The sequence below is a fragment of the Suricata suricatta genome, chromosome 8, assembly GCF_006229205.1.
Source record: "Suricata suricatta isolate VVHF042 chromosome 8, meerkat_22Aug2017_6uvM2_HiC, whole genome shotgun sequence".
In the NCBI taxonomy this organism is placed as follows: domain Eukaryota; kingdom Metazoa; phylum Chordata; class Mammalia; order Carnivora; family Herpestidae; genus Suricata; species Suricata suricatta.
Window position 1 is genome coordinate 17,167,702 of NC_043707.1, and position 24,565 is coordinate 17,192,266.

General features: G+C 40.4%; 1 protein-coding gene across 1 annotated transcript in view; it reads right to left on the reverse strand.

Annotated features, from left to right (window-relative positions):
* Positions 1-138: 138 nt before the first annotated feature.
* PALB2 (partner and localizer of BRCA2) overlaps positions 139-24,565 on the reverse strand; it is a 27,669-nt gene continuing 3,242 nt past the window's right edge. Inside the window, exons 4-13 of the mRNA XM_029948154.1 lie at positions 21,381-22,838; positions 18,051-18,865; positions 17,386-17,457; positions 14,379-14,540; positions 12,125-12,210; positions 10,811-10,972; positions 9,470-9,586; positions 5,069-5,156; positions 2,604-2,752; positions 139-630 (exon numbers count right to left, since the gene is read on the reverse strand). Coding sequence (XP_029804014.1) covers positions 423-630; positions 2,604-2,752; positions 5,069-5,156; positions 9,470-9,586; positions 10,811-10,972; positions 12,125-12,210; positions 14,379-14,540; positions 17,386-17,457; positions 18,051-18,865; positions 21,381-22,838 — 3,317 coding nt within the window. The 3' untranslated portion in view covers positions 139-422. The remainder of the gene's footprint in view (positions 631-2,603; positions 2,753-5,068; positions 5,157-9,469; positions 9,587-10,810; positions 10,973-12,124; positions 12,211-14,378; positions 14,541-17,385; positions 17,458-18,050; positions 18,866-21,380; positions 22,839-24,565) is intronic.

Consider the following 24,565-nt stretch of genomic DNA (forward strand, 5'->3'; position numbering starts at 1 on the left):
ACACTTAAACGACTGAGCTACCCAGTCACCCCTGAAATGTACTTGTTACGCAAGCATCACTGACTAAATATTCTAGTTACAAAATAGTTTTTCTGAAAATGATCTTAAAAGGAAAGGAAAAAAATAACAGGCCAAGCAGAAGGTACCAAAATAAATATTTATTAAGACTGAAGCTTTATGTACACCTTTAAAAGCAAATGTGCAGATGTGAGGAATTACAAAAACCAACCTTAAATCCCTTCTCCCAAAGTATAAATGAACATTCAAGATCAGTAGTGCCACTTACATTCAGAATTTAAAAAAAAAAGTGTTTGGATGGAATCCAAGTAATTATTTTAAATGTCATTCAGATATTCTTTACAGTTACAACTCTAAAAAGTACTAAGTGGTCAAAAAACCCAGAGCTCTGTGTTTTCATCTTATTAGTAGCTGTATACAAATATATTGCCATCTTTTTGTCCGGCCAACAAATGAGAATGTGTCCCTGACCATTTAACAAAAGACCACTGTTGGTCAGAGACAGGCGGGAGGAGGGCAGTACAATGACCCAGAAGTAAGTCCCAGATGGCAATTGTTCCGGAAGTCAATACTGCCGCTGCAAAATGATCTTTCACGTCACCTTCCAGGAACCTAACAGCAAGCAGAGAAGAAACCATTCAAATCACACATCAACATAATTTTCTGAGTTAAGCCAAAGTCCTGTTCCCCGAAGCAACAAGAACAAAAATACCTGGAAATGTGATGCCTGTCTTTGAAATCCTAGCGCTGCTGGCTGGTGGGCTGTCGTTCTGGACACAGTTGCATGTCTGGGCCCTGGCTGTGCCTGACGCATCCCGCACCCCCTGCGCCCCAGCTCCCAGGAGCCTGCCTTCCATGCTTCAGGTTGGCCACACTCAGTCCACCTCAGTGTCTCAGCCCGTGCTACTCCCTCCTCATGCACTAACTTGGCATGGCTGGGATTCTGCCATCATGCGGGCATGTCGCCTCTGTAGAAAGGTCGTCTCTAATCTCCGGTCTAGTGTAGTGCACGCGTGTCCGCTGCTCCCTATCACGCTATCAGTTGTATTTTCATAGCACTTTTCGCTTGTGAGAGGATCCTGTTTGCACACTTGTGGCTAGCTCTCCTACCAAGATGAACACATCGTAAAGCAGGAATCTGGGTGTCTTTTAGAGACGGAGGCGCTGCAGTCAGAGGACTGGGTTTGAATTCTAACAAAGTAAGAGCTGTGTGGCCCTGGGCAGCTTATTCACTTCATCACAGTAAAACAGGAATATGAATGAGGGGATATAAAAAGTTCAGAAAGGTACTTAATACACTTTAATGGCTAATATAAATTAGTTGTTATTCCTCACTGCCGTATCATCGGCACCTCGAAGAGTCAACCCTCAGGGAATGCTCTGGGTGAACTGAATGGTATTTTTTTTATCCTGGGCTCCCACCCAACTTTGGCTGACTCCTAACACATCTTTTGAAACTCCACAAAGTCCTCCTTGACAGTCTCTCCCTAACCCTGTCAGCTAAGGTACCTCCATCCTTTGTGCTCCCAAACACGGCAAGCCTCACGGCATTTTGTGTATTGAACATTAGTCTCTAGTGGTCTCCTATTTTCAAGAGATTAGAAACAGTAGTGCCTTCTACAGAACTGGCATGAGACAGGTATCAAGGTTTGCTAATCAAATGGATTTGAAGAGTGATGAAGGAAATGTTTGATTGAATAATTCTCTTTATCCTAAATTTCTAGGCCAGTGACTACAGTTCTCTCTTCAAATCCAAAGAAACTAGTTCTATACATAAACAAGCACTGCAGAGGTCAGTCCTGAGGTTCTTGGTGAGCTAAGAACGCTTGCAGAAATGCCACAGCTGGCTAAGTACAGAGGGAGAGAGACCATCTTTCAGAACACCGATGCTGCAAGCTCTGCACAAGATCCACAGAAACATACATTGTACCTACCAAGGTGCCTTATCCTTATAAACTGTTCAAGCTAGACTTTGTGATCTTGATTTGCTAGATCTGTTTTCAGTCTCTGTGGTGAATTTCAAACATTAATAAGGGAAAGCTCTAGCAATGACACTTCCGGGTGTGGCTGGGTGGGCCTAACAACACCAGCACTGCTTCAGAGCACTAGAGAGCTCATGTGACACCTGGATGCTGGTAACTGTATCACTGATAAACATCTTCTCATCAGTCAATAGAGAAATATCAACTGCTTGCATGATGCAGACTTACCAAATTTCAAAGTAAAATATGCCTTCCAAAAGTAATACTTAAAACTTTCTTAATTTAGGCTTTATGGAAAGGACATTTTCGTAGAGAATATTATTTAATTTGCATTTGAAATGTTTTTGTTATGAGAAAAAATAGGGTTTGACTACACATAAAATACCTATCCAAGCCCATAATGGTGGGGATCAGAATGCAGGGAATCGGGGGTTTGACTCAGATTTTCTAAACTTTACACTTCTTCCTACTTCTTAACATTCTTACCATGGTCTACAGTGTTTCATGTTTACCATTCATCTAAGTGACACAAGAACATCTGGTTTTTGTATTTGCACAGGTGCCTTCCAAGATGTCACACTTAGGGAACAGCAGCACACTTGCCTTCCAGCCTGCCCTTGAGGAAGACAGTAGAGCATCACACCCACACTCAGGGACGTCTTAGGGTTAATCGCCATCAGCTGAAACACGGGGCTTCCCAACGGCTCGCTCTCTTTGGCACAAGGATGGCTCAGAACGACAAACAGGAGCCCCTAATTTAAGAGAGAAATGAATAACCAAATAAATCAGCAAGAGTATGCTAGGGGTAAAAAGGGTTGGCAGAGACCAAACCAAAGACTTACAAGAAATCAAGAGTCTCAAGTATCCAGGATTTAATCACTGGCTCAGTTTTTCCCCCCTCCAGGCAGAAACTGTTGAGATTATCACTGAGCTGGCCTTCCGGCTTCTCTAGGACATGGCTCAGGAACATAGCCCACTGATCAATTTCCTCCACCTCAGACACTACTAACATCTCATGCCATCCATTTGGGAAAACACCATTAGAGGGAAAGAGGGCATATAAACATGTGGATGGAGTCCTCAAACTACAGATATTCACTGTAAGTTGGTTTTTGAAAATTCAGAACACATTTTCCCATAAAAATAATCTTGTAAGTGATGACTTGATATTTAGGCCAGTCAGCATTGCCTACTTAAACTTAGAGATTCAGAGTGATCAAAAAAAAAAGAAAAAAAAAAAAAAAAGACACCATCACCTATGGTTCTTTCCATGGGAAAATGTGTTAGACCTCTCCCAGCTTTAAAATTATATGATCTAATAACATTATTCTGTGTGGAGATATATACATCACACATACACACACACACACACACACACACACAAACACATTTACAGTTGTATATGTGTATGTTTTATATATATATATATAAATAATTATATGCATATAATTATGAACCATCTTAGGATTAGTAACATTCATTTCTATTTTATACATTTTCTAGAATGACTAAATTTTTATAATGAAAATGAATTACTTTTATAATTAGAAAACTGAGTCAAGAAAAGGTCTGGGGCATCTGGATGGCTCAGTCAGTTAAGCACCCAACTTCGGCTCAGCTTATGATCTTGTAGTTCATGAGTTCAAGCCCTGTGTCCAATGCTGTGCTGACAGCTTGGAGCCTGGAACCTGCTTCGGATTCTGTGTCTCCCTCTCTGTCTGCCCCTCCCCCCATTCACACTCTCTCAAAAATAAATAAACATTTTTAAAATTCAAATAAAAAAAAGAAAGAAAAGGTTATGTGTCATACACTTAACTTGGGGTTGGCAAACTATGGCCCACAGGCCAAATCTGGCTCACTGCTTATTTCTGTATGACCCACAAGCTAAGAATGGTTCCTGCATTTTGAAATGGTTGAAAAAAAGACAGAGGAAAAATATTTTGTGATATATGAAAAATCACAGGAAATTCAAGTTCCGGAAGGTTTTAACATCCAGAAAGTTTTACGTGGAACATGGCCACACCCATGCATTTTCATTTTATCTGAGGCCGACTCTGTGCTACAGCGTAGAGCAGAGAGCACTTAAAAGAGTCCATGTGGCCTGCAGACATGAAGATATTTACCATCCGATCTTTTCTGCATGAAAACTGCAGATTCCTGCACTAAACTATTAACTTATTTCCAGAGGTTGGCTTCAAGGAGTTTTATCTACTATCTTATACATTTCTGTTTCAAAGTTTTAGTATCAAATAGGTATTAGTGTTGTAATAACAAAGATACAAAGTTACTTCAGTGTCTAGTAGGTAAATGTAATAATTTCATAGATGAATTCAACCCTCTCATTTTACGGATGTAAAAAGGTAGCCTCAAGATAATGTGACAGATTATATAAGATCACACATATTCTAAGTTCAATTCCACAGACCCCGCCAGGCAAGGAAAGGTACATCCCGTGTATTCCAAGCCTGTGGTACTGATGTGCATGGGGTTTCGACTGAGGCTGGGAAACTCAGTCTCCGTACAAGCACGAAGCCACTTGCTACCGCCTCTGCTTGCAGCTCGACGGTGGGTACTTAGGAGTCACCTCTGACTCCCGGACAGCTGCCTGCAGCCTGTTCAGATGTCCAAACAAGACTGTAAGCCAAGTCTATGAACACTGTGGCTGAGAAGCTGTGTTTGCTTCTATGTGAGAACACTAAGGCCTAAGGGAAAAACATACCTAGGACCATTTAAACATCCTCTCTAAGGGTACGCGTTCACATCATAAATCATTTATGGCAATGCGGTTGAGAGCCAACAGGCATGGTATTTCTTAGCACAAACTCACAGCTAGAAATAAATGTTTGCTCTTAGGTCATATAGCCACAAAATTTAGCAAGCCGTCACATTATACCAATACTTATTTTCATCCATGTATTTCAAGAAAGAACACTGTATCCAATTTTGAAAAAGATATGCAATAGAGAGCATCTGTCAATTACTTCTTACTAAGTTATTGCTCTTACTCAGTGAGACTAGTAGCCACACACAAAGCAGACACAAAGTGGTCCCAACAGATCGCTACTTACCATTTCAGAATAGGCTTTGTGACAGACTGAAGCTTGGTAGGAATCACCAATGTGCATCTTTTTCAGGAGCTGACCAGTTTTTAAATTCCTTAGATACCAAAAATAAATAAGCTGATAACATTCTTCCAGCAAACTGATTTTCACATTGTAGTCTGTTATTTATCACAGTATCCTTCAGGAGGTGACCAAGGGAGAAACTAAGGGACACAGTCCCTTACTTTTTTTTTCAGTTACATTTGTGTAGTTACTTTTATTTAGTTACAGACTGAGCTACAGACAGGAACTAGAGGTTGACATTGCCAGTAGTTTAACTTGGCAGTTCCGCTGAGACGGAATCTGCTACATCACTAGGAATAAATCTCTCCAGACTGCATGAGAAAAGTTTTCCTTTATCTCATTTGACTGGGTATTGAAATTAGGCACATGGTATGACTCCAGCATTATGATTTTGTCACATTTCTTATTATGCCTAAATATTCCTTGGAAGACAATGGTCAGGAAACCGAATTTGTTCAGATGGGAGAAAACACTTAAAATAGATTTAGAATTCTGTTTCTATGAATATGTTTATACTAAAGCTAGACCAAGGTAATAAAGAAAGATCAGAAGACTGAGGTAGGGTAAGAAATGGAAAAAGGAAGAGAGAAGAGGGTGAATATAAAGAAAAAACAGTCCGGGGCACCTGAGTGGCTCAGTCGGTTAAGTTAAGTCTGACTTTGGCTCAGGTCATGATCTCACAGTTCTTGAGTTCGAGCCCCACATCAGGCTCTATGATGACAGCTCAGAGCCTGGAGGCTGCTTTGGATTCTGTGCCTCCTTCTCTCTGTGCCCCTCGCCTGCTTGTGCTCTGTCTCAAAAATAAATAAACATAAAAAAATAAAGAAAGAAGAAACAGCCTGTTGGGAACCACTCCTTAGTGTTACTGAGCATTTGTGACATTGATAACTGCTCTATCATGGGACTCTACTGATGAAAACCCTCAGTTGACTTCCCCTTAGCCACAAGATAGAGTCCACAATCTTTTTTGTGGTATCTATAATCCTCATGAATCCTGTGCTGCGATCCCACATGACTGCTCCCTACCTGCATATTCCTGGCTCTGCACCTTTGCTCAAGCTATCCTCCCAATGCCCTCTCCATTCCTGGACCAATTCCCATCCCTGTTACTGACCAATGAATGTCCTTCCACTCTTAATGGCCACTGGTTGGAGGCAGGAGCTCAGCTTAGAGACTCTCTCACTTCTTCCTACCTACACCAACCCACAGGAGTCTCTTCTCCTCCACTTCCCCTCATTCCTGTCCGTATGCCTCATTTTTAATTTAATGTGTACTGTAACAGGGTGTAATGTATTCATTCAACAAGTATTTCTGAACCTTGTATGGACCAAGTTGTGTGCATAAAAACTAAAGAAGGAAATCTAAATGCTCACGTACGTATGCAAGGTTTTCCTCACCAGGACACCCATGGATTTATACCCTACAGAGGTTAGTAAAGGCTCTGTATTTAGTGACTGCTTTTTCCAAAGCACTCTGTCCAAATTTCTATCACTGTAACCCTGTCTGAATCGTAAAGGAATTGTACTGGAATTGTACGCTTTGAATTGTAAGTTGAGTTGTAAAGCAATCTTATTTACTGAATAGATTTTAGAAGCTTTGGAACCAGGATTCATATCCACATCTCTCACAGAAAACAGTATATAAGTAGAGACTCAAATATCCATTAATGATTGAAAGATGGCAGCTTGGTTAGTACAGCTTAACCAAGAGGGGCGCTTGGGTGGCTTAGTCGATTAAGCATTTGACTTCGGCTCAGGTCATGATCTTGTGGATTATAAGTTCTAGCCCCACGTTGGGCTCTGTGCTGACAGCTTGGAACCTGGAGCCTGCTTCAGATTCTGTGTCTCCCTTTCTCTCTCTCTCTCTGCCCCTCCCTAACTCACACTCTTTGTCTCAAAAATAAATAAACATTAAAAAAAATATATATATAGCTTAACCAAGATTAAATGTTCAAACTTTTCAGCAAGTTTTAAAAAGGGCCACTTGAACTTTGAGTATAACATGAATCACTTTAGACATATAACACATCAAGAGTTAAACAGGAAAGGTGACCAAATACTATGTATTAGTATGAAAGTACATAAAAAGCCCAAAAGGTAAATGAGAGCTTTTGAAAGACAATGTGAATAAGTACCCTACACAAGGGGTTAAGGCAGACCCTGAGAATAAAGAGGTATGTACTTATCTTCAAGGGCTTCCATAGAACAAAGTAGCATATGCTAAGTTAAAAACAAAGGCAATATTGGGGCTCCTGGATAGCTCAGTCGGTTAAATGTCCATCTCATGGGTTTCAGCTCAGGTGATGGTCTCACACTTCGTGAGTTCAAGCTCCGCACCAGGCTCTGTACTGACAGCATGGAGCCTGTTTGGGACTCTCTCTCTCTACCCCTTCCTCCACTCATGTTTTCTCTCGCTCTCAAAAATAAGTAAGGCGAAAGATTTATACAATCTGAAGAAAAACCAGAGTATTCTCTCAAAAATAAGTAAATAAACTTAAAAAAAATTAAGAGCAATACTTAAAAAGGCACTATGAATTCAGAGAGGGAAATGTCAATGAAGTCTGGGGTATGACAAGAGAGCTTAAAGCAACTATGGGACTGAAGATACCTCTTAAACTTAGAACTTACACTCAGAAGCTAAGTATAAAGGTCCCTCCTCAACCTCAAACTCTGTTGTGATCCATTATGTACAAAATGCTAAAAAAAAATTATTAGAAAAAGGGGAGAACTGAAAGATGGGAAGAAAACAGGGAGCTGAGGAGTATGGACTAGCAGGAGAGAAATTTTTGTACCAAGGCGCTGGAGAAATGGAAGCTGAAGAAAAGCAAAACATGGGGTGGGAGGGAGAGGGTAGGGCTGGGAGAAAGAATGTTAATACAGTAAGAGTATAAAAGAAGACCTGGAGGTAGGATATTGACTGATGCCAAGGGGACCCATTACTAGATTATATTAATAGTCCAGGAACCAAATAATGAAGGTCCAGACTATCGAAAGATCAGAAAGAATAGAAAAGACAACTTTAAGGAATATTGTCCCCAAATTAGACTTCCAAGCACAAACATTGAGCAGAGTGCCAGAAGTGGAAACCTGCTGCTCTCGACAATGGGGCCATCTGAAAACAGGGTCTCCTGGAAGATTAGAACATGGTCATATTTCAGAGGCTCCCTGGTGGGGAGGGGACAAAGATTCTCTCAAGGACCACACTTTCCTGGTTTATACCTAGAGAGATATGGTTGGACAGGACAGAAGAGGTGACACTAATATCACAATTTCCTCTTACCAAGACCCATCCTGGCCCTAAGGAACCAGTTAAAGGACAGGGCCTCTGAGGGGGGAAAAAATTAACTTATTCTCTTAATACAAATTAACTTTGAAAGTACCTTTGGCTGGGTAAGGGTCTCCCAGATCCGGAAAGAGAAGTGGCGGAGGACTCCTTGACTCTGGTTTCCCTATCACAAATTTGTTAATCTGGTTCCTCTAATCACACATATTTTATAATTTTGGATTGTATTGTAGACAGTATGAACGACACATCACATAAACTCTGGATACTGTTAGATTTCTCTAAACAATATATATATATATTTTCCCCAAGTCAACAGTTAACCTGGTTCACCTAAAATTCCAAATGCTGAAAACCCAATTCAGTTCTTTCTGCCTTACCCGGGCTGCTTCAAGGCTGCCCTGTGCATGTGTAGTTTAAAGGCCAACCAGATTACTGGGTAAAGATTACAGCCAGAATTTGAGGCTCATTTTTCGGCTCTCTCTTTATGGGGATTTCACTCCTTCTTCACGTTCTAGCTGCTGTGGTCATCCTGAACTCGGTCCTTTGGTTCTTTAAGCCACAAGGACAGAAGGTTTTCTATCAGGCTATCAGCCCCCCTGTGTGCAGACTAGGGCTTGCCCTCTGGCTAAAAGTCAAAGGAACAGGAAACTTGTCCACTGATATTTCCTGTTGAACACTCTTCAGTATCTTTCTTCTGTTCCTCATTCCCCAGTGCCTTCAAGTAGTTGTTTATACTTTGTCCACAGTTTACAGTTATTTGAGGTAAGAGAGTTTCTCTGATAAAAGCCATTAACCACAAGCAGAAACAACTGTACATTTTTGACAATGGTAAAATTTCATTTACTTTAAAATAGTCTACTTGGACTCATCTTTTTCAGAACGTCTGAATTAATATAATGTTCTTGTTGAGACAAGTGTTATGTTATCTGACAGTAAAAAAACAAAAACCAAAACACAATCATACTTACAAAGTCTCTTATCTAATCTTAACAACCCTGTGAAATTAGAGGTATATCATCCTATAAGAGAAGAAACGGAGGCCCTTGAGAGAAAGCTTACCAAATGACGATGTTGTTCAGTACAGTGGCACCAAGCAGAGCCTCCTGCATCCCTTGCACCTCAGCAAAAGTTAGGACAGTCTCTTCAGGGGACATCAACAACTGTTTTTCTTTTCTTCTGCATTTAAAATTAAAATTGGCACTTAGTACCAAAGCAGTTTCTAAGCAGCCCGTCTACATATTACTGAACTGTGCATAATACACACTAATCTCAGAAAAAAATCTCAACTAGAAAGCATGTATTCAAAACTTTCTACAATAAAGATATACTACTTTCATATTATCTACCTGGATATATTTGCAAGCACCTCAAATTCATTGGATCCAAAATTAAACTTGCCAGGGGGGCCTGGGTGCCTAAGCAACCCAGTAACGCATCCTGTCCAACTGGACATGATCTCATGGTCATGGGATCGAACCCTGCATGGGGCTCAGCGCTGGGCATGGGGCCTGCCTAAGATTCTCTCTCTTCCTCTCGCTCTGCCCCTGCCCTGGACATATGTGCTCTCTTTCTGTCTCAAAAAGACAAAACAAAACAAAAAACTTGCCAGCTCTCTCTTTAAACCTTGTGTTCCTTTCTGCATTCCCATCTCAGTGAATCGTGCCACTGCCTAACTAGGTGACAAATGTAGAAATGTGGATGTTATCCTGTCTCCTTCCTCTCTACCTACTCAATCACCAAGCCCTAATGATTTTAGTCTCCTCTTTCTCATAACTGTCTGCTTCTTCCTATATCCATTAACACTTCGCTAATTTAAGCATGCAATTATTTGTCTCTTGCCGAGATTACTACAGATCGTGAATAATAAGACAAGAAGGTCCATGACCTCTGTTATTATAAAGCACAGGTAAATAATCACAATAAAGCATAACACAGAGAATGCTATGAATTCCATTGTCAATATGTTGAATCTGAAATACCCACAAGATGTCTAATAAATAGGCATGCAGTCTAGAGGCTAAGAAACGGTTCAGAGCTAGAAATACACATTTGTATGTAGTCAGCATCTAAACAGTAATTGTAGGATTGGAAACCAAGTGTAGACCAAGAAAAGGGTCGAGGGTCTGGAGGCACTTGTGATATTTGAGGGGCAAACAGAGATTTCAAAGACTGAAGAAAGAACAAACTTATGTTTGCTGAGCCTTTCCAGAAACTCCACTAGCTTGCTCCCTGCTACATCCAGCTCCTTTCTCTCTAAACCGCATCCATGAAACAGCCTCATGTTGAGGCAGACCCTGCTTACAACACCTGCAGCCCAGAAAAACAAAAGGCTAGCGATCCAACTTTCTCTGAAAGCTCATGATAAAAGCATTCTTCAATAATGAAGACCAACGATCTTACCCTCCATCTTCTGCAAATGTCATGATTTCTACTTGTTGGTCGCCAAGGGTCCCGCTGCTACTGACTAGCCTCCTCTCAGTCAGGCCAAGCACAGCTTTTATATTCCCAGAACTCAGTAGCACTTGCTTTTCACATCCACCATCAGAGGAACAAAGTAATGACCTAAACCATGTATAAAAGAAAATTGGAGAAGTTAAGAGTAAGCCTTTTTTTTTTCTTTTAAACATTTATTTTTGAGGGGGTGCCTGGGTGGCTCAGTTGGTTAAGCATCCGAGTTCGGCTCAGGTCATGATCTCATAGTCTGTGAGTTTGAGCCCCATGTCGGGCTCTGTGCTGATGGCTCAGAGCCTGGAGCCTGCTTTGGAATCTGTGACTCCCTTGCTCTCTCCCCCTCCCCTGCTCACACTCTGTCTCTGTCTCTCAAAAAATAAATGTTAAAAATATTTTTTCATTTATTTTTGAGAAAGAGAGTATGTATGCATATGGTGAAGGGGCAGAGAAAGAGGGAGACCAAGAACCCCAAGCAGGCTCCAACCATACCATCAACCCAATGCAGGACTCGAACCCACAAATCGTGAGATCATGACCTGAGCTGAAATCAAGAGTGGGAGGCTTAACTGATGGAGTCACCCAGGCACCCTAAGAGTTAGCCTTTAATATGAAAGGACTAATGGGGCACCTAGGTGGCTCAGTCGAAGTGGACTGTCAGCATCCAACTTTGGCTCAGGTCATGATCTCAACAATTTGTGGGTTCTCTCATGCTGACAGTGTGGAGCCTGAAGCCTGCATCAGATTCTGTGTCTCCCTCTCTCTCTGCTCCTTTCCTGCTCATGCTCTGTCTCTGTCTTTCAAAAAGAAATAAAAATTAAAAAAAATTTTTTTTAAATGAAAGGACTAAGGTCCAATTTTATTTATTTTTTTAATATTTATTTTGAGGGCACATGACGGAAGGGCAGAGAGATGGAAAATCCCAAACAGGCTCTGAGCTCACAGCGCAGAGCCCAATGCAAGGCTCAAACCCACAAACCACGAGATCATGACCTGTGACAAGATCAGGTCAGACAAACACTTACCCAAATGAGTCCCTAGGACTCATTAGGAGGAGATGCCCCTCCTAAGGTCTAATTTTAAATGGAAACTTCAGTCAAGGATATCATTCTATTGCTAGGTTTTGTTTTTTTTTTTTTTTTTTTAAACAAATACCTGTTAGATCTAGATTTGAAAGATTCAAGCCCAGGTTACAACTTGTACTCAAAACAGGCTGACAAAGACAAAAATAAAAGGAAAGAAAATTACTCCTTGAGAGTGACATACCTGATTTCCCTGATTTCCAAATTTCCCAAAGCCACACACACAAAGTTACAAACATCGGGCACTGGAACTATCTGTAACACTGGAACCTAGACAAAACAAAACAAAACCAGCAAAAAATTGTATTTGGTTATTTCATTCTTTTAAACAATGTAGTTTACAATTTTAAAAAACATTTTTAAAAAATTTATTTATTTTTGAGAAAGACAGAGACAGAGTGCAAGCAGGAGAAGGAGAGAGAGAGAGAGAAAGAGAGAGAGAGAGAGAGAGAGGGAGGGAGACTGAAACACAGAGTGAAGCAGGCTCCAGGCTCCGAGTAGAACAGAGCCTGACTTGGGGCTCGGACTCACAAACCCTGAGATCATGACCTGAGTCAGATGCTTAACCGACTGAGCCACCCAGGACACACACACACACACACCCCTTTTTTTTATGTTTCATTTTATTTTTGAGAGAGAGAAAGAGACAGAGACGGAGTGCAAGCAGGAGAGGGGGAGAGAGAGAGGAAGACACAGAATCTGAAGCAGACTCCAGGCGCTGAGCTGTCAGCAGAGCCTGTGTTTCATTTTTAATTAATCTAAATTTTCCAAAAGCCATCAAATCCCCTTCTATTCCCACCGTATCAGGATAGTTTTGAACACTGAACAAATGTGAGAAGTTCAGGAAACACACACTTTTTATAAATCCAAGTAAGTCATATGCGAAACCATGTGCACAGCAGCACTTACTTAATGCAATCTATACTTCTAACAATAAAGGAAAAATTAAATAAATTCTGGCACAAGTGGACAAAGGGAACATCATGCAGTCATTCAAAGTAAGTTTATTTACATAAATAAATATTTTGACCACCACTATGCAAAGCACGATGCTAAAAGCTGTGGATATACCAGAGAGCAAGAATGACATTTGCTAAGAGTAGATCGTAAGTGTTCTCACCAAAAACAAACAAAAACTATGTGAGCTGATGCATTTAATGAACTTGATTGTTGTGGGAGTCCTTCTATGTATAGCAAATTATCACATTATACACTTTAAATATATTATAATTTTGTCAGTTCTACTTCAACAAAAGTGAAGAAATACATAAAACTCAAAGTATGAAGAATATGTAGAGTGGTGCCTGGGTGTCTCAGGTCATGATCTCATGGTTTGTGGGTTCGAGCCCTGCCTCCAGTTCTGTGCTAACAGCCCGGGGTTGGAGCCTGCTTCAGACTCTGTCTCCTCTGGTGCCCCCAACCTGTACTCTGTCTCTCTCTCTCAAAAATAAACATTAAAGGGGCACCTGGGTGTCTCAGTCAGTTAAGCGTCGGCTACGGCTCAGGTCATGATCTCACGGTTCGTGGATTCGAGCCCTGCGTTGGGCTCTGTGCTGACAGTTAGCTCAGAGCTTGAAGCCTGCTTTGGATTCTGTATCTCCCTTTCTCTTTGCCCCTCCCCTGCTCGCACTGTCTCTCTCTGTCTCTCAAAAAGAAATAAAAAATATTAAAAAAAAATAAACATTAAAAAATTTTTTAAATTAAAATTAAAAAAAAAAGTTGAAACAAGGAAAATGTTTATGTAAATGAGAAAAGGCAGATTTAAAAATTTTAAGCACACCTGGACTGCATGCATGTAAGATATATATGAAGGTGGACAAGACTAGAAGAAAATACATTAAGGAAGCAAGAGGGGCGACTGGGTGGCTCAGTTAATTAAGCATCCAACTTTGGCTCAGGTCATGATCTTATGGTCCAGAGGTTTAAGCCACACATCAGGCTCTGTGCTAAAAGTTCAGAGCCTGGAGCCTGCTTCAGATTCTCAGTTTCCCTCTGTTCTTCCCCTGCTCTCAAACTCTCTCTCTCTCTCTCTCAAAAAAAAAAAAAAAAAAAAAAAAGATTAAAAAACAAGAAAGGAAGCAAGAACAATGTTTTGGTGAGGGGTAAGGAGTACAAGTATCAGCAAGCTTAGAAGTTAGAAAAGACATAAAATTCTAAGCTCCAACATGTCTAGTATAAAAATCCATTTCCTGAAAAACAAGCGAGAAAGCAAACCAGAGCACAATGTTAACTACAGAGTCCAGATGGTGGGCATATGGGTGCTCACTGTACAACTTTTCTCTATGTTTGACAATCTGCCTAATGAAATGTTGGAAAAAATTACTGATCCCTCTGTTCTGTCTTACATGGTTGTAGGTCCCACTCTTGGTAAGCTGCCCATCTATATTACCACGTCAATAATTGCAAAGACCTCTCCCAGCTCTAAGATTCTGACTTACCTCAGTGAAGTGCCAGGAATAAAGTCTTTCCCACTGCCAAGTATCGAGAGGTTTCCAGAGATAAACTACGTACTCACAGGCAGTGATGATACATGGCTCTTTGAGCCCAGCTATTTCCCACCACATGGCACTCACATCCACAGAACAGGAACCGGAAGGATTCTGAAGTAAACAGCAACAACAGTCACGTTAAAGGGATACTTGGGGTCTGATTTATGAAAAGAATAAATATGAAAAGTACTGGGTTCCAAGGATTAAATGAAATACCAAGTAAATGTCATTAAAGTTTTATATAGGTCAGAGTTGGCTTAGTTGCTGGAGCAAGTGACTCTTGATCTTGGGGTTGTGAGTCTAAGCCCCGAATTGGGTGAAGAGATTACTTAAAAATAAAATCTTAGGAGCGCCTGGGGGGCTCAGTCGGTTGAGTGTCCGACTTCGGTTCAGGTCAGGATCTCACAGTTCGTGGGTTCGAGCCCCGCGTTGGGCTCTGTGCTGACAGCTCAGAGCCTGGAGCCTGCTTCAGATTCTGTGTGTCCCCCTCTCTCTGCCCCTCCCCTGCTCATGCTCTGTCTCTCAAAAATAAATAAATGTTAAAAAAATTTTTTTTAAAGTAAAATCTTAGGGTACACATGGGTGGCTCAGTTGGTTAAGCATCTGACTTTGGCTCAGGTCACGAGCTCATGGCTCCTGAGTTCAAGCCCCACATCAGGCTCTGTACTGACAGCTCAGAGCCAGGAGCCTGCTTCAGATTGCGTGTCTCCCTCTCTCTCTGCCCCTCTCTTGCTTGCGCTGTCTCTCTCTCTCCCTCTCTCCAAAGTAAACATTTAAAAAATTTACCAAAAAGAATAATATCTTATAAAGAAAGAAAGAACTTTGTGAGTCTTATGTAACTAAAAAAATAGCCCGCACACACTTATATCATGATAGATCTAAAAATGTATAGCTCCAGAATGGAACAGATTCAGATTTAATCACAAAACACGGCTCATAAGAACTTGCCCATTTGGAAATGAAACATCCTGATGAAACACCCACAGGTTGAAGAGGGAATAAAACTGAAACAATGTGGGGGTTAGGGGTACCAATTTCCCACAGTCAAAAATCTGCATATAACTTTTGAGTTTCCAAAAACTTAACTACATAATAGCCTACTATTGACAGGAAGCAATACTGATAACAGAAACAATCGATCAACACATATTTGTATGTTATGTGTATCATATACTATATATAATAATAAAGTACAGAGAAAAGAAGGTGTTATTAAGAAAATCATAAAGAAGATGGGCGCCTGGATGGCTCAGTCGGTTGGACATCTGACTCTTGAGTTCAGCTTAGGCCACGATCTCACCAGTTTGAGCCTCACATCAGGCTCTGTGCTGGCAGTGTACAGCCTGCTTGGGATTCTCTCTCTCTTCCTCTCTCTCTGCCCCTCCCCAACCTGTGCTTTTTCTCTCTCCCTCAAAATAAATAAACAAAACAAAAAAAAAGAAAGAAAAAAAATCATAAGGAAAAGAATATACATCTACAATTCTGTTTTGTTTACTGAGAAAAGATCTGTGCAGTTCAAACCCATGTTGTTCAAGGGTCAACTGTATTTCCACATAAGTAAAGAGAGCATTGCGTATCCAAACACACAGAGCACGGCAAAGTGATATTTCCAAAAGAAATTTAAAAATCATAAAGGCATTTATCAGAAAAGAAAAATAAAAATAAAGTAAGAAAACAGCTCAAAAAGTTAGTAAAGCAACATGAAAGTAAGCACAATGAAAAAGAGAAAAATTACTAAAGATAAAACAGAAATAAATGAAAAGAAAACAAAACTCCTAATTAGCAATCAATGAGACTAAAAGCATTTATTTTGGAAGACCAACAGAATGGAAAAATCTCTTAAGTTTGATGCCAAAAGAAAAGTACTTTAGAAAATGGGGAATGGGGAGAGAGGTTTACTCAATATACACAGACAAAAAAAAAAAATCACAAATTGGAAATTTGAATTTTGAATTAGGAATTAGAATTTTTCCCTACAAATTAGGAAATACAAATGAAATGGTTGATTCTTTAAGAAACTAAGTTATTGAAGTTGATTCAAGAATTAACTTTGAAATGACTATTACTATGTATCTTTTTTATACCAAAGGAATCTGGGGCTCAGAGGGTAAACAACTTGCTCAAGGTCACATAGAGCCAGTAGTTGGCAGAAAGTTTATGTGGATTTGAACCTCTTTCTTTTACACCAGTTGTTCTCAGTTGGGAGCAATTTTGTAACCGTTCCCTGGGGTGTGTCTAGCCATGCCTGCAGACATTTTTGGTTACAGCTGGGGACAGGGTGCTACTGGCTCTACAGATAGGGGCAGGGGTGCCACTAAATGTCCTACGATGCGGAGGGCTGTCCCTGCAACAAAGAATTACCCAGCCCCAAATGTCCAGATTCCTAAGATCGAGAGAGCCATGCTACTTCAAGTACCACATACAAAGAGTTAACTAGGACTCAGGTCCAAACCACTTCTCCAGATTTACTAAAATATCATTAACAGAAGATAGTAATTTACATTTCTCAGAACTACACACACACACACACACACCCCATGTAGTGTATAAAAGATTACCCATTCATTATAATCTGGAACCACCATTAATTTCTCATAAATCATAAGTGATCCTTCTAGAAACATTACACCATTTGGAAAGGAGGATCATGAATGACTTTTTCTTGGTCAAAATGCCTGATTTAAATTTAGATACAAAGCTGAGTTGACGTAGCTTAAGTTGTTCTTGGCAATGGCTTGACATACAAACTTCTGGAAATCTCAAAATATGAATACAGATAAATATTGTGAAAAACAGAGTTTAAAGGTTTTTCTGAATCTGTTTCACTAAGTTTGTTTAACAGTGCTAAATTAAGAATGAGAAGATACAGATCAAATTCATCCCAATTTTCCTATGAATTCGTTAAATTTTTTACATGTAAGACACAAGACACACCAAAAGGAAACAGTCTTCTGACCTTTAACTTTGAAACCAATTGTAGGTGGCCTGGGAGTAAGCCATTACAAGCAGGAAGGTCTGCTACTTCAGTCTGTGGAAATAAAAGTCACACCATTACTCTGTGCTTTACAGATGACGTCCGTCTGCATTGCTCCTTCATCATAACATCTACTCAATAGGTGTTATTTTCTCTAACAGCAGCAAAGTGCCATATGCAAATGCTTCCTTGATGACAAAAGGGATGGGATCCCCCACATTTAAAAAACACATTTTTTGGGGCGCCTGGGTGGCTCAGTCGGTTAAGCCTCCGACTTCGACTCAGGTCAGATCTCACATCTGTGGGTTCGAGCCCCGCGTCAGGCTCTGTGCTGACAGCTAGCTCAGAGCCTGAAGCCTGCTTCCGGTTCTGTGTCTCCTTCTCTCTCTGCCCCTCCCCCTCTCGTGCTCTGTCTCTGTCTGTATCAAAAATAAATAAAACATTAAAAAAAATTTTTTTAACACATTTTTAAATTAACCTTAATTTCCCCCAACTGAATTTAATGGTTACAGTGAAATCCTAACAAAGAAGCACATATAACTATTCCTAAACACTGAGGAGCCGACGTTGAGAAAGTCATGCTGCCCATATTCACTAAGATCTTTCATTCCATCATAGAAAAACCTCACCAGGGAAGAAGACTGTACCTGCTCAGTGCACTGTGTCCATGACTCCACGTGTATATTTCCACACAGCTGATTTTCTTCAAAAGTGACGGACTCAGTGGGAAGGAGTTTTGCTTGGGGACCGGAATCCCTGGCACAGGAAGGCCGTTCTTCCCTGCCTGACACAACCAGGCTGCCATCTGACTTTGATGGGCTGGCCCAGTCGTTACCTTGCTTCTGATCACTGTCTTTCAAGTGAGGAAGTCGGGGTGCAGAGCAAATTGGTTCAACCACCTCTACAGACACTCTTTCACAGTGTGCTTGGGAGCCGAAAGCTGGGGTGGTGCCCAGGAGGGGGAAAGCGGGTAAACACACATCTGCTGTTAGTCTGTCATTATCCTCGGGGGTGGCTGTATTTAAAGGGGTGTAAAGTAATATGGATGAAGAAAGGCCCTTCTTCTGAGGCTGGCTTGTTGGGTTTGGTGTTTTGGGTTGTGCTTTTCCTGGGAGAACAAGAATTTCCTCTTCCAAGTCCTCCATTTCAGTATCAATTTGTTTAGGTGTCATTTCTTCCAAAACAACACAGTTTTCCTCCTTAAGGAGCTTATCCCCATACATTTTTGATACAAAAGGTTCCATTGGCTTCTCTGAGCGGTACTTCATTTTCTCAAGCTTAAGAGGTCCAAAGTCTTCATCAGGTAACTGAAAGTCTGTGGTTTTGAGAAAGGAGGACAGTTGCTTTAAACTTAGCATCTCATTCTTAGGAAACGAAGCCATGAACTCAGCAGAATCCAAAGCCAAATAAGCATTATTTCTGGAAGAAAGGGAATCCTCTTTTCGACGATCATCTTTCTTCCCTAAAACAGAAAGGGACAGTGGTAACAACAAATATCTAATACCTAACCAAGAGTGAACGTCTCAACTCGACAGTGCAAAACGTTCATTACTCCTCCCTCTGTGACTCTGAAACCTGGGAGCACTTCAAAAGTCAGCCACAGGTCGGTTAACTAACAGCTTTCCATCTGTAGCATCAAAAACACTATGGTGCTAATGGCATTCGCTGGGAGAAAGAAGACCAGGGTCTAGTCGCTGCTCTGCCACTGATCTCCCATGACCCTGGGCAAGTCAATTCACTTCATTTTCCCCTGTCTCTCTAAAGGGAACTGGACTAAGAATCTCTAAAGTCCTTTCTGCTCTAAAACTATGATTCCAACAGGCTACCAAAGCAGTCTACAAAATGCTGGCCCTTCTCACTGAAGGAAACTGAAGTCCTCCTTTCAAGCAGAGTAATTACTTTTTTTTTTTTTTTTTAACATTTACCTATTTTTGAGAAAGAGACAGAATGCGAGGAGAGGGGCAGAGAAAGGAGAGACAGAATCCGACGCAGGCTCCAGGCTCTGAGTTGTCAGCACAGAGCCTGATGTGAGGCTTGAACCCAGAAACTGCGAGATCATGACCCGAGCCAAAGTCAGATGCTTAACCAACTGAGCCGCCCAGGCACCACAGTAATTTACTATACTTCAAACAGCTGGAATTCTATACCATTCAAAATGTAGAACCAGTTGGCCCAAACACCTCTGCAGACACTTTTTTAGAGTATGTTTTGGAGCCAAAGGCTGGAGTAGTGCCTAAGATGGGGAAAGCGGTCTCTGCCAACTAATAAATGAATAAACGGTGACAAATACCTACAGCAGAATATTATTCAGCCATAAAAAAGGACAAAGTATAGATATATGCTGTGACATAGATGAACCTCAAAAATCAGCTAAGTGAAAGCAGCCAGACACAAAAAGTCACATAGTATATAATTCATTTAATATCAAATATCCAAAACAAGTAAGCTCATAGAGAATACAGATTGCTGGTTGCCAGGCACTAGAGCAGAAAGGAAATAGCAACTGCTTAATGGGCATGAGGTATCCTTCTGGAGTGATGAACATGTTTTAGAACTAGGCAGGGGACATGGTGGCACAACACTATGAATGTACTAAATCCCAGTGCACTGTTCATTTGATTTAAAATGGCTCATTTTAAATCAAATGAACCTCAAGACGACCTCAAGAAATAAATTTTTTTAATGTTTAGTTTTTACTTTTGAGAGACAGAGAGAGAGACAGAGAGATAGGGAGAGAACATGTGGGGGAGGGGCAGAGAGAGAGGGAGACCCAGAATCCGAAGCAGGTTCCAAGCTCTGAGCTGTCAGCGTGGAGCACAGAATACAAAGCCTAATGCAGGGTTTGATCCCATGAACCATGAGATCATGACCTGAGCTAAAGTCGATGCTTAACCAACTGAACCACCCAGGGGCCCCAAGAAAAAAATTTTTAATGTAGCAGCAGGTTACTAAAATCATAGCAGAATATTTCAAAGACCACAAAAAGATGTTTCTAGATTATTACTAGAATGCCCTACTTTCTGATTGCTTTGTATTCTCGTTGGCTTAAAGAGGACTATAAAGTCATAGTGATTACAGGTTTTTAATTAATTAAAAACAAATTAATTAATTCATTATAGTTCATAGACCAAAGCCTGTGTCCAATGGTATAGAGCAGTCAGCTGCCTGTCTTTGTAAATACAGTTTTATTGGAACACATTTATATACTGTCTGTAGCTACGTTGCCACTATACTTGATTAGCTGTGACAGGACACAAAGACAAATGTTATTTGGCCCTTTACAGAAAGTTGCTGATGTCTGTACAGAACCAAAGTGAATTATTTAATTAAGCTCAGTTTATCATATACAGTAATTCCTGAATAAATAAATAAAAAAGTTTAAATTATGTCACTTGTTGTCCTCCAATATTTTGTATCCCACAGATCTCACAAGAGGCTATGTTATTTTACCCAAAAGAGTTGCTTGGATATATTGCATTTTATTACTCAGTCATTCCTAAGAAAGTTTGTCAGAGAACTCCTACTTGGACATACATTTCATTTTGCTTCAAAAAACACTTCCTCTGTAGGTTATAAAACTTCCCTCTATGGAGAAAGACTTGTGTTGTACCTGAATATATACTAATTTTAGGTAAAAATCTCATGTATTTTCCTTTTCAGTGTCAACTTTTCAACCACATTAGTGAATTCTGACATCATAGAGACAGGTTTGAATCCCAACTTTGTAATTTTAATGAATTAAAGTCACTTTCATGAATTAAAATCACCTTAATCTCCTTGTGTCTTAAGTTTCCTCTTCTGTAAAGTGAGGGTAAAAACAGACTCTACCTCACTACTGTGATGATGCAAAGAGTTAGCATTTGCACAACATTTAGAAAATACCAGGCACACAATTAAGTGTTGACTACTACACCATGATCATCATCATCATCATCATCAACAAAGACACTTTGATTTACCTTTAATTCTTTTCTTACCATGAATCATTGTCTTCCCATTCTGTTCTTTGTTCAAGGAAACTTCTTCCTTGGATCTATTAAAACCCGATGTGCCAAAAGTTGGCAAATGGAGTTCACGGTGATCTAATACAGGGGGGCATATTGACTTTGTTTTTCTTTCTTGTCTCCTACCAGATGGCTGAGTAACTGCCTTCCTGGAAAGGCTATCTTTAGGGGGCTTAGTGGGAGAGTTGACTTCAGTTAAAGAGGGATGCTTCTGAGAACTTCCTGAACTTGGTTGTCTTGTGCACGTGTCAAATGTCCTAATTCCATTCTGGTCAGTTTCTTCACTGGGAAGGTTTAAATGTTTACTTGCCTCCTTACTTTTATTTTTATACCCTTTCTTTCTGACACCCAAATGATTCTGAATTACAGCTTCCAGGGCTACTTTTCTCTGGTAACTTGACATGCGTCGTGTTGTTCTAACATAATATTCTGCAGGAAATGGAAGGCCTTCAAGCACTGTGCAAGAATGTGTCTGATTTTCTGCAGAAGCAGAAGAGATTACTTCTGGGCTAAGACTCTTAGATTGACTTACAACCACATTTTCCTGAGGACTTTCATTTCTATCATCATGGGGAGATTTTAAACACTCCTCTGTGTGATTCTGTCCTTCCAAATTTTGGATTCCATTTGCTGGTAAGTGATTGTAAGTGAATTCATTTACAGAGCATAAATTATTTGCCTCTAAGTCAGGACTTCTAGGCAGCTGGCCACTTGCACTTACAGCTTTATTCAACTCCAGGTTACCTGTAGAGACAGTCATTTTTTGGTCTTGTGCCTCTCGGTTTACAGGTGAAGCAGAGCTAATGTTTTTTAAACTGTGAGTAATGAGTTCACAGTCACCTTCAGGAGACTTATGTTCTAGGTGCTGACTGCTACTGTTATTTGACGGTGTAAATGAAGCAAGCATAGGCACCGTGGGGAAATTATTTCCTCTTATGAGTGGATCGACGACGCTTTGTGGTTTGGTAGTTGGTGGAGTTAATATACCCCTTATATTAGCTTCTGCCACTGGTGCTGGAGAATCCAGAATGTCAGCCATAGAACTTGAAAGGCAAATTCTTCCAGTTACAGGTGTCCGAGGATTTTCTCTATTGATTTCTTCCTGTTCCTTTAGTCTTCTTCCAGAGAGTAGGAGTGAATCCATGTCAAAGAAAGATTCTCTCGCCTGTGAAGTGAATGTTCTCCGCTGCTGCTTTCTTCTCCCTGGCAACTTACTCTGTCTTTTCTCATTACCAGGGCCATTGACCTGGTAGGGAAAATGTTCCTGGATATCACTTGCTCTTTGTATATGTGATCCTTCCACGGGACCATATCCAAGGTTGAAAGACTCAGGCTCAATGTTAAGTGTGATAGGTGTCTTTTCTCCAGTTTCTTCATCTAGATGGGTGCTGATTTGTAATGTCTCACAAAGAGATATTTTATTTTTAGATTCTGAGGAGAAAAAAATTATATAATTAATATTTCCCTTTTTAATTTAAAAAAATTTTTGAAGTTGATTTATTTTGAGAGACAGAGCAGGAGCAGGGGAGGAGGAGGAGGAGGAGGCGGAGGAGGAGGAGGAGGAGAGAGAATATCCCAAGCAGGCTCTGCACTGCCAATGCAGAGACTGACACGGGCCTCGAGCTCATGAGCCATGAGATCATGACCTGAGATGAGGTCATACGCTTAACCAACTGAGTCACCCAGGCGCCACTGGGCTCAAGTAATTTTAATACCACCTTTGTAGTTCAATAGCCTCCAACTTTTTTTATTACAAATTACCTGACTATTAACATGAATAATGATCATTGCTTTTTAGAATACTTCCAGCTAGATTTTTTCTCTGTACATATGTAAGTACTTAATTAAAAATCATCTTTTCAATATTCACACAATAAATATAATTTGTAAAAGTTGAGAGGGGAAAGAGCAACTAAACAATCCAACCAAAAAAAACTGCTCATTGCTTACAGAACGGGAGAAAATTTACTAAGTATGTATCTGATAAGAATCTAATAGCTAGAATATATTAAGAACACTTACAATTGAACAAAAGACAAATAACCTAATTAAAATATTGGCAAAGGACTTAGATAGGTATTTCTCTGAAGATACACAAATGGCCAGCAAGCCATAAGATGTTCCATATCATTAGTCACTAGGAAATACAAATCCAATACCATGAGATACCACTTCACGCCCACCAGGATAGTGATAATTTTAAAAACAGAAAATGCGTGCTTGCTTTGGCACATATACTAACAATGGAAAACGACAAATATTGGTGAGGATGTGCAGAAACAGGAATCCTTGTGCATCATGGTGGGAACGTAAAATGGTACTGATGTTATAGAACAGTTTGGCAGTTTCTCAAAAAGTTAAACAGAGAATTACCATATGACCCAGCAATTCTACTCCTAAGTATGTACCTAAAAGAACTGAACACATACATCTACACAAACACTTGCACATGAATGTTCATAGCAGCATAACAGCCAAAATTGATAATAACGTTTAAACAACCAATATGTCTATCAACTGATGAATGGTTATATAAATCGTGGCACTTCATCGATCCAATGGAATAGTATTCAGCTGCACAAAGGAGTGAAATACTGATGCAAGCTTGGATGTACGTACGGAGGAATGACTGCTGAAATCATCACATTAAGTAAAAAAAGTCAATCACAAAAGGTCACAGAATATATGGCTCCATTCATATGAAATGTCCAATAAATCCAAAGAGAAAGTAGATCAGCAGTTACCCAGGGGTGACGGGCAGGACGGCTACAGAGCTTCTTTTGGGGGTGGTGAAAACGTTCTGAAATTAGATGGTGATGACGGCTGCACAGTCTTGTGAGTATACAAAGAGCCACTGAATTATACATACACTTTAAATTTTTTTTTATGGTTTTTATTTTATTTTTGAGAGACAGAGACAGCGCGAGCAGGGGAGGGTCAGAGAGAGAGGGAGACACAGAATCTGAAGCAGGCTCCAGGCTCTGAGCTAGCTGTCAGCACAAAGCCCGATGCGGGGCTCGAACCCACGAACCGTGAGATCTTGACCTGAGTTGAAGCCGGACGCTTAACCGACTGAGCCACCCAGGCGCCCCTACATACACTTTAAAAAGAGTCTACAGGGGCGCCTGGGTGGCTCAGTCGGTTAAGCCTCCAACTTC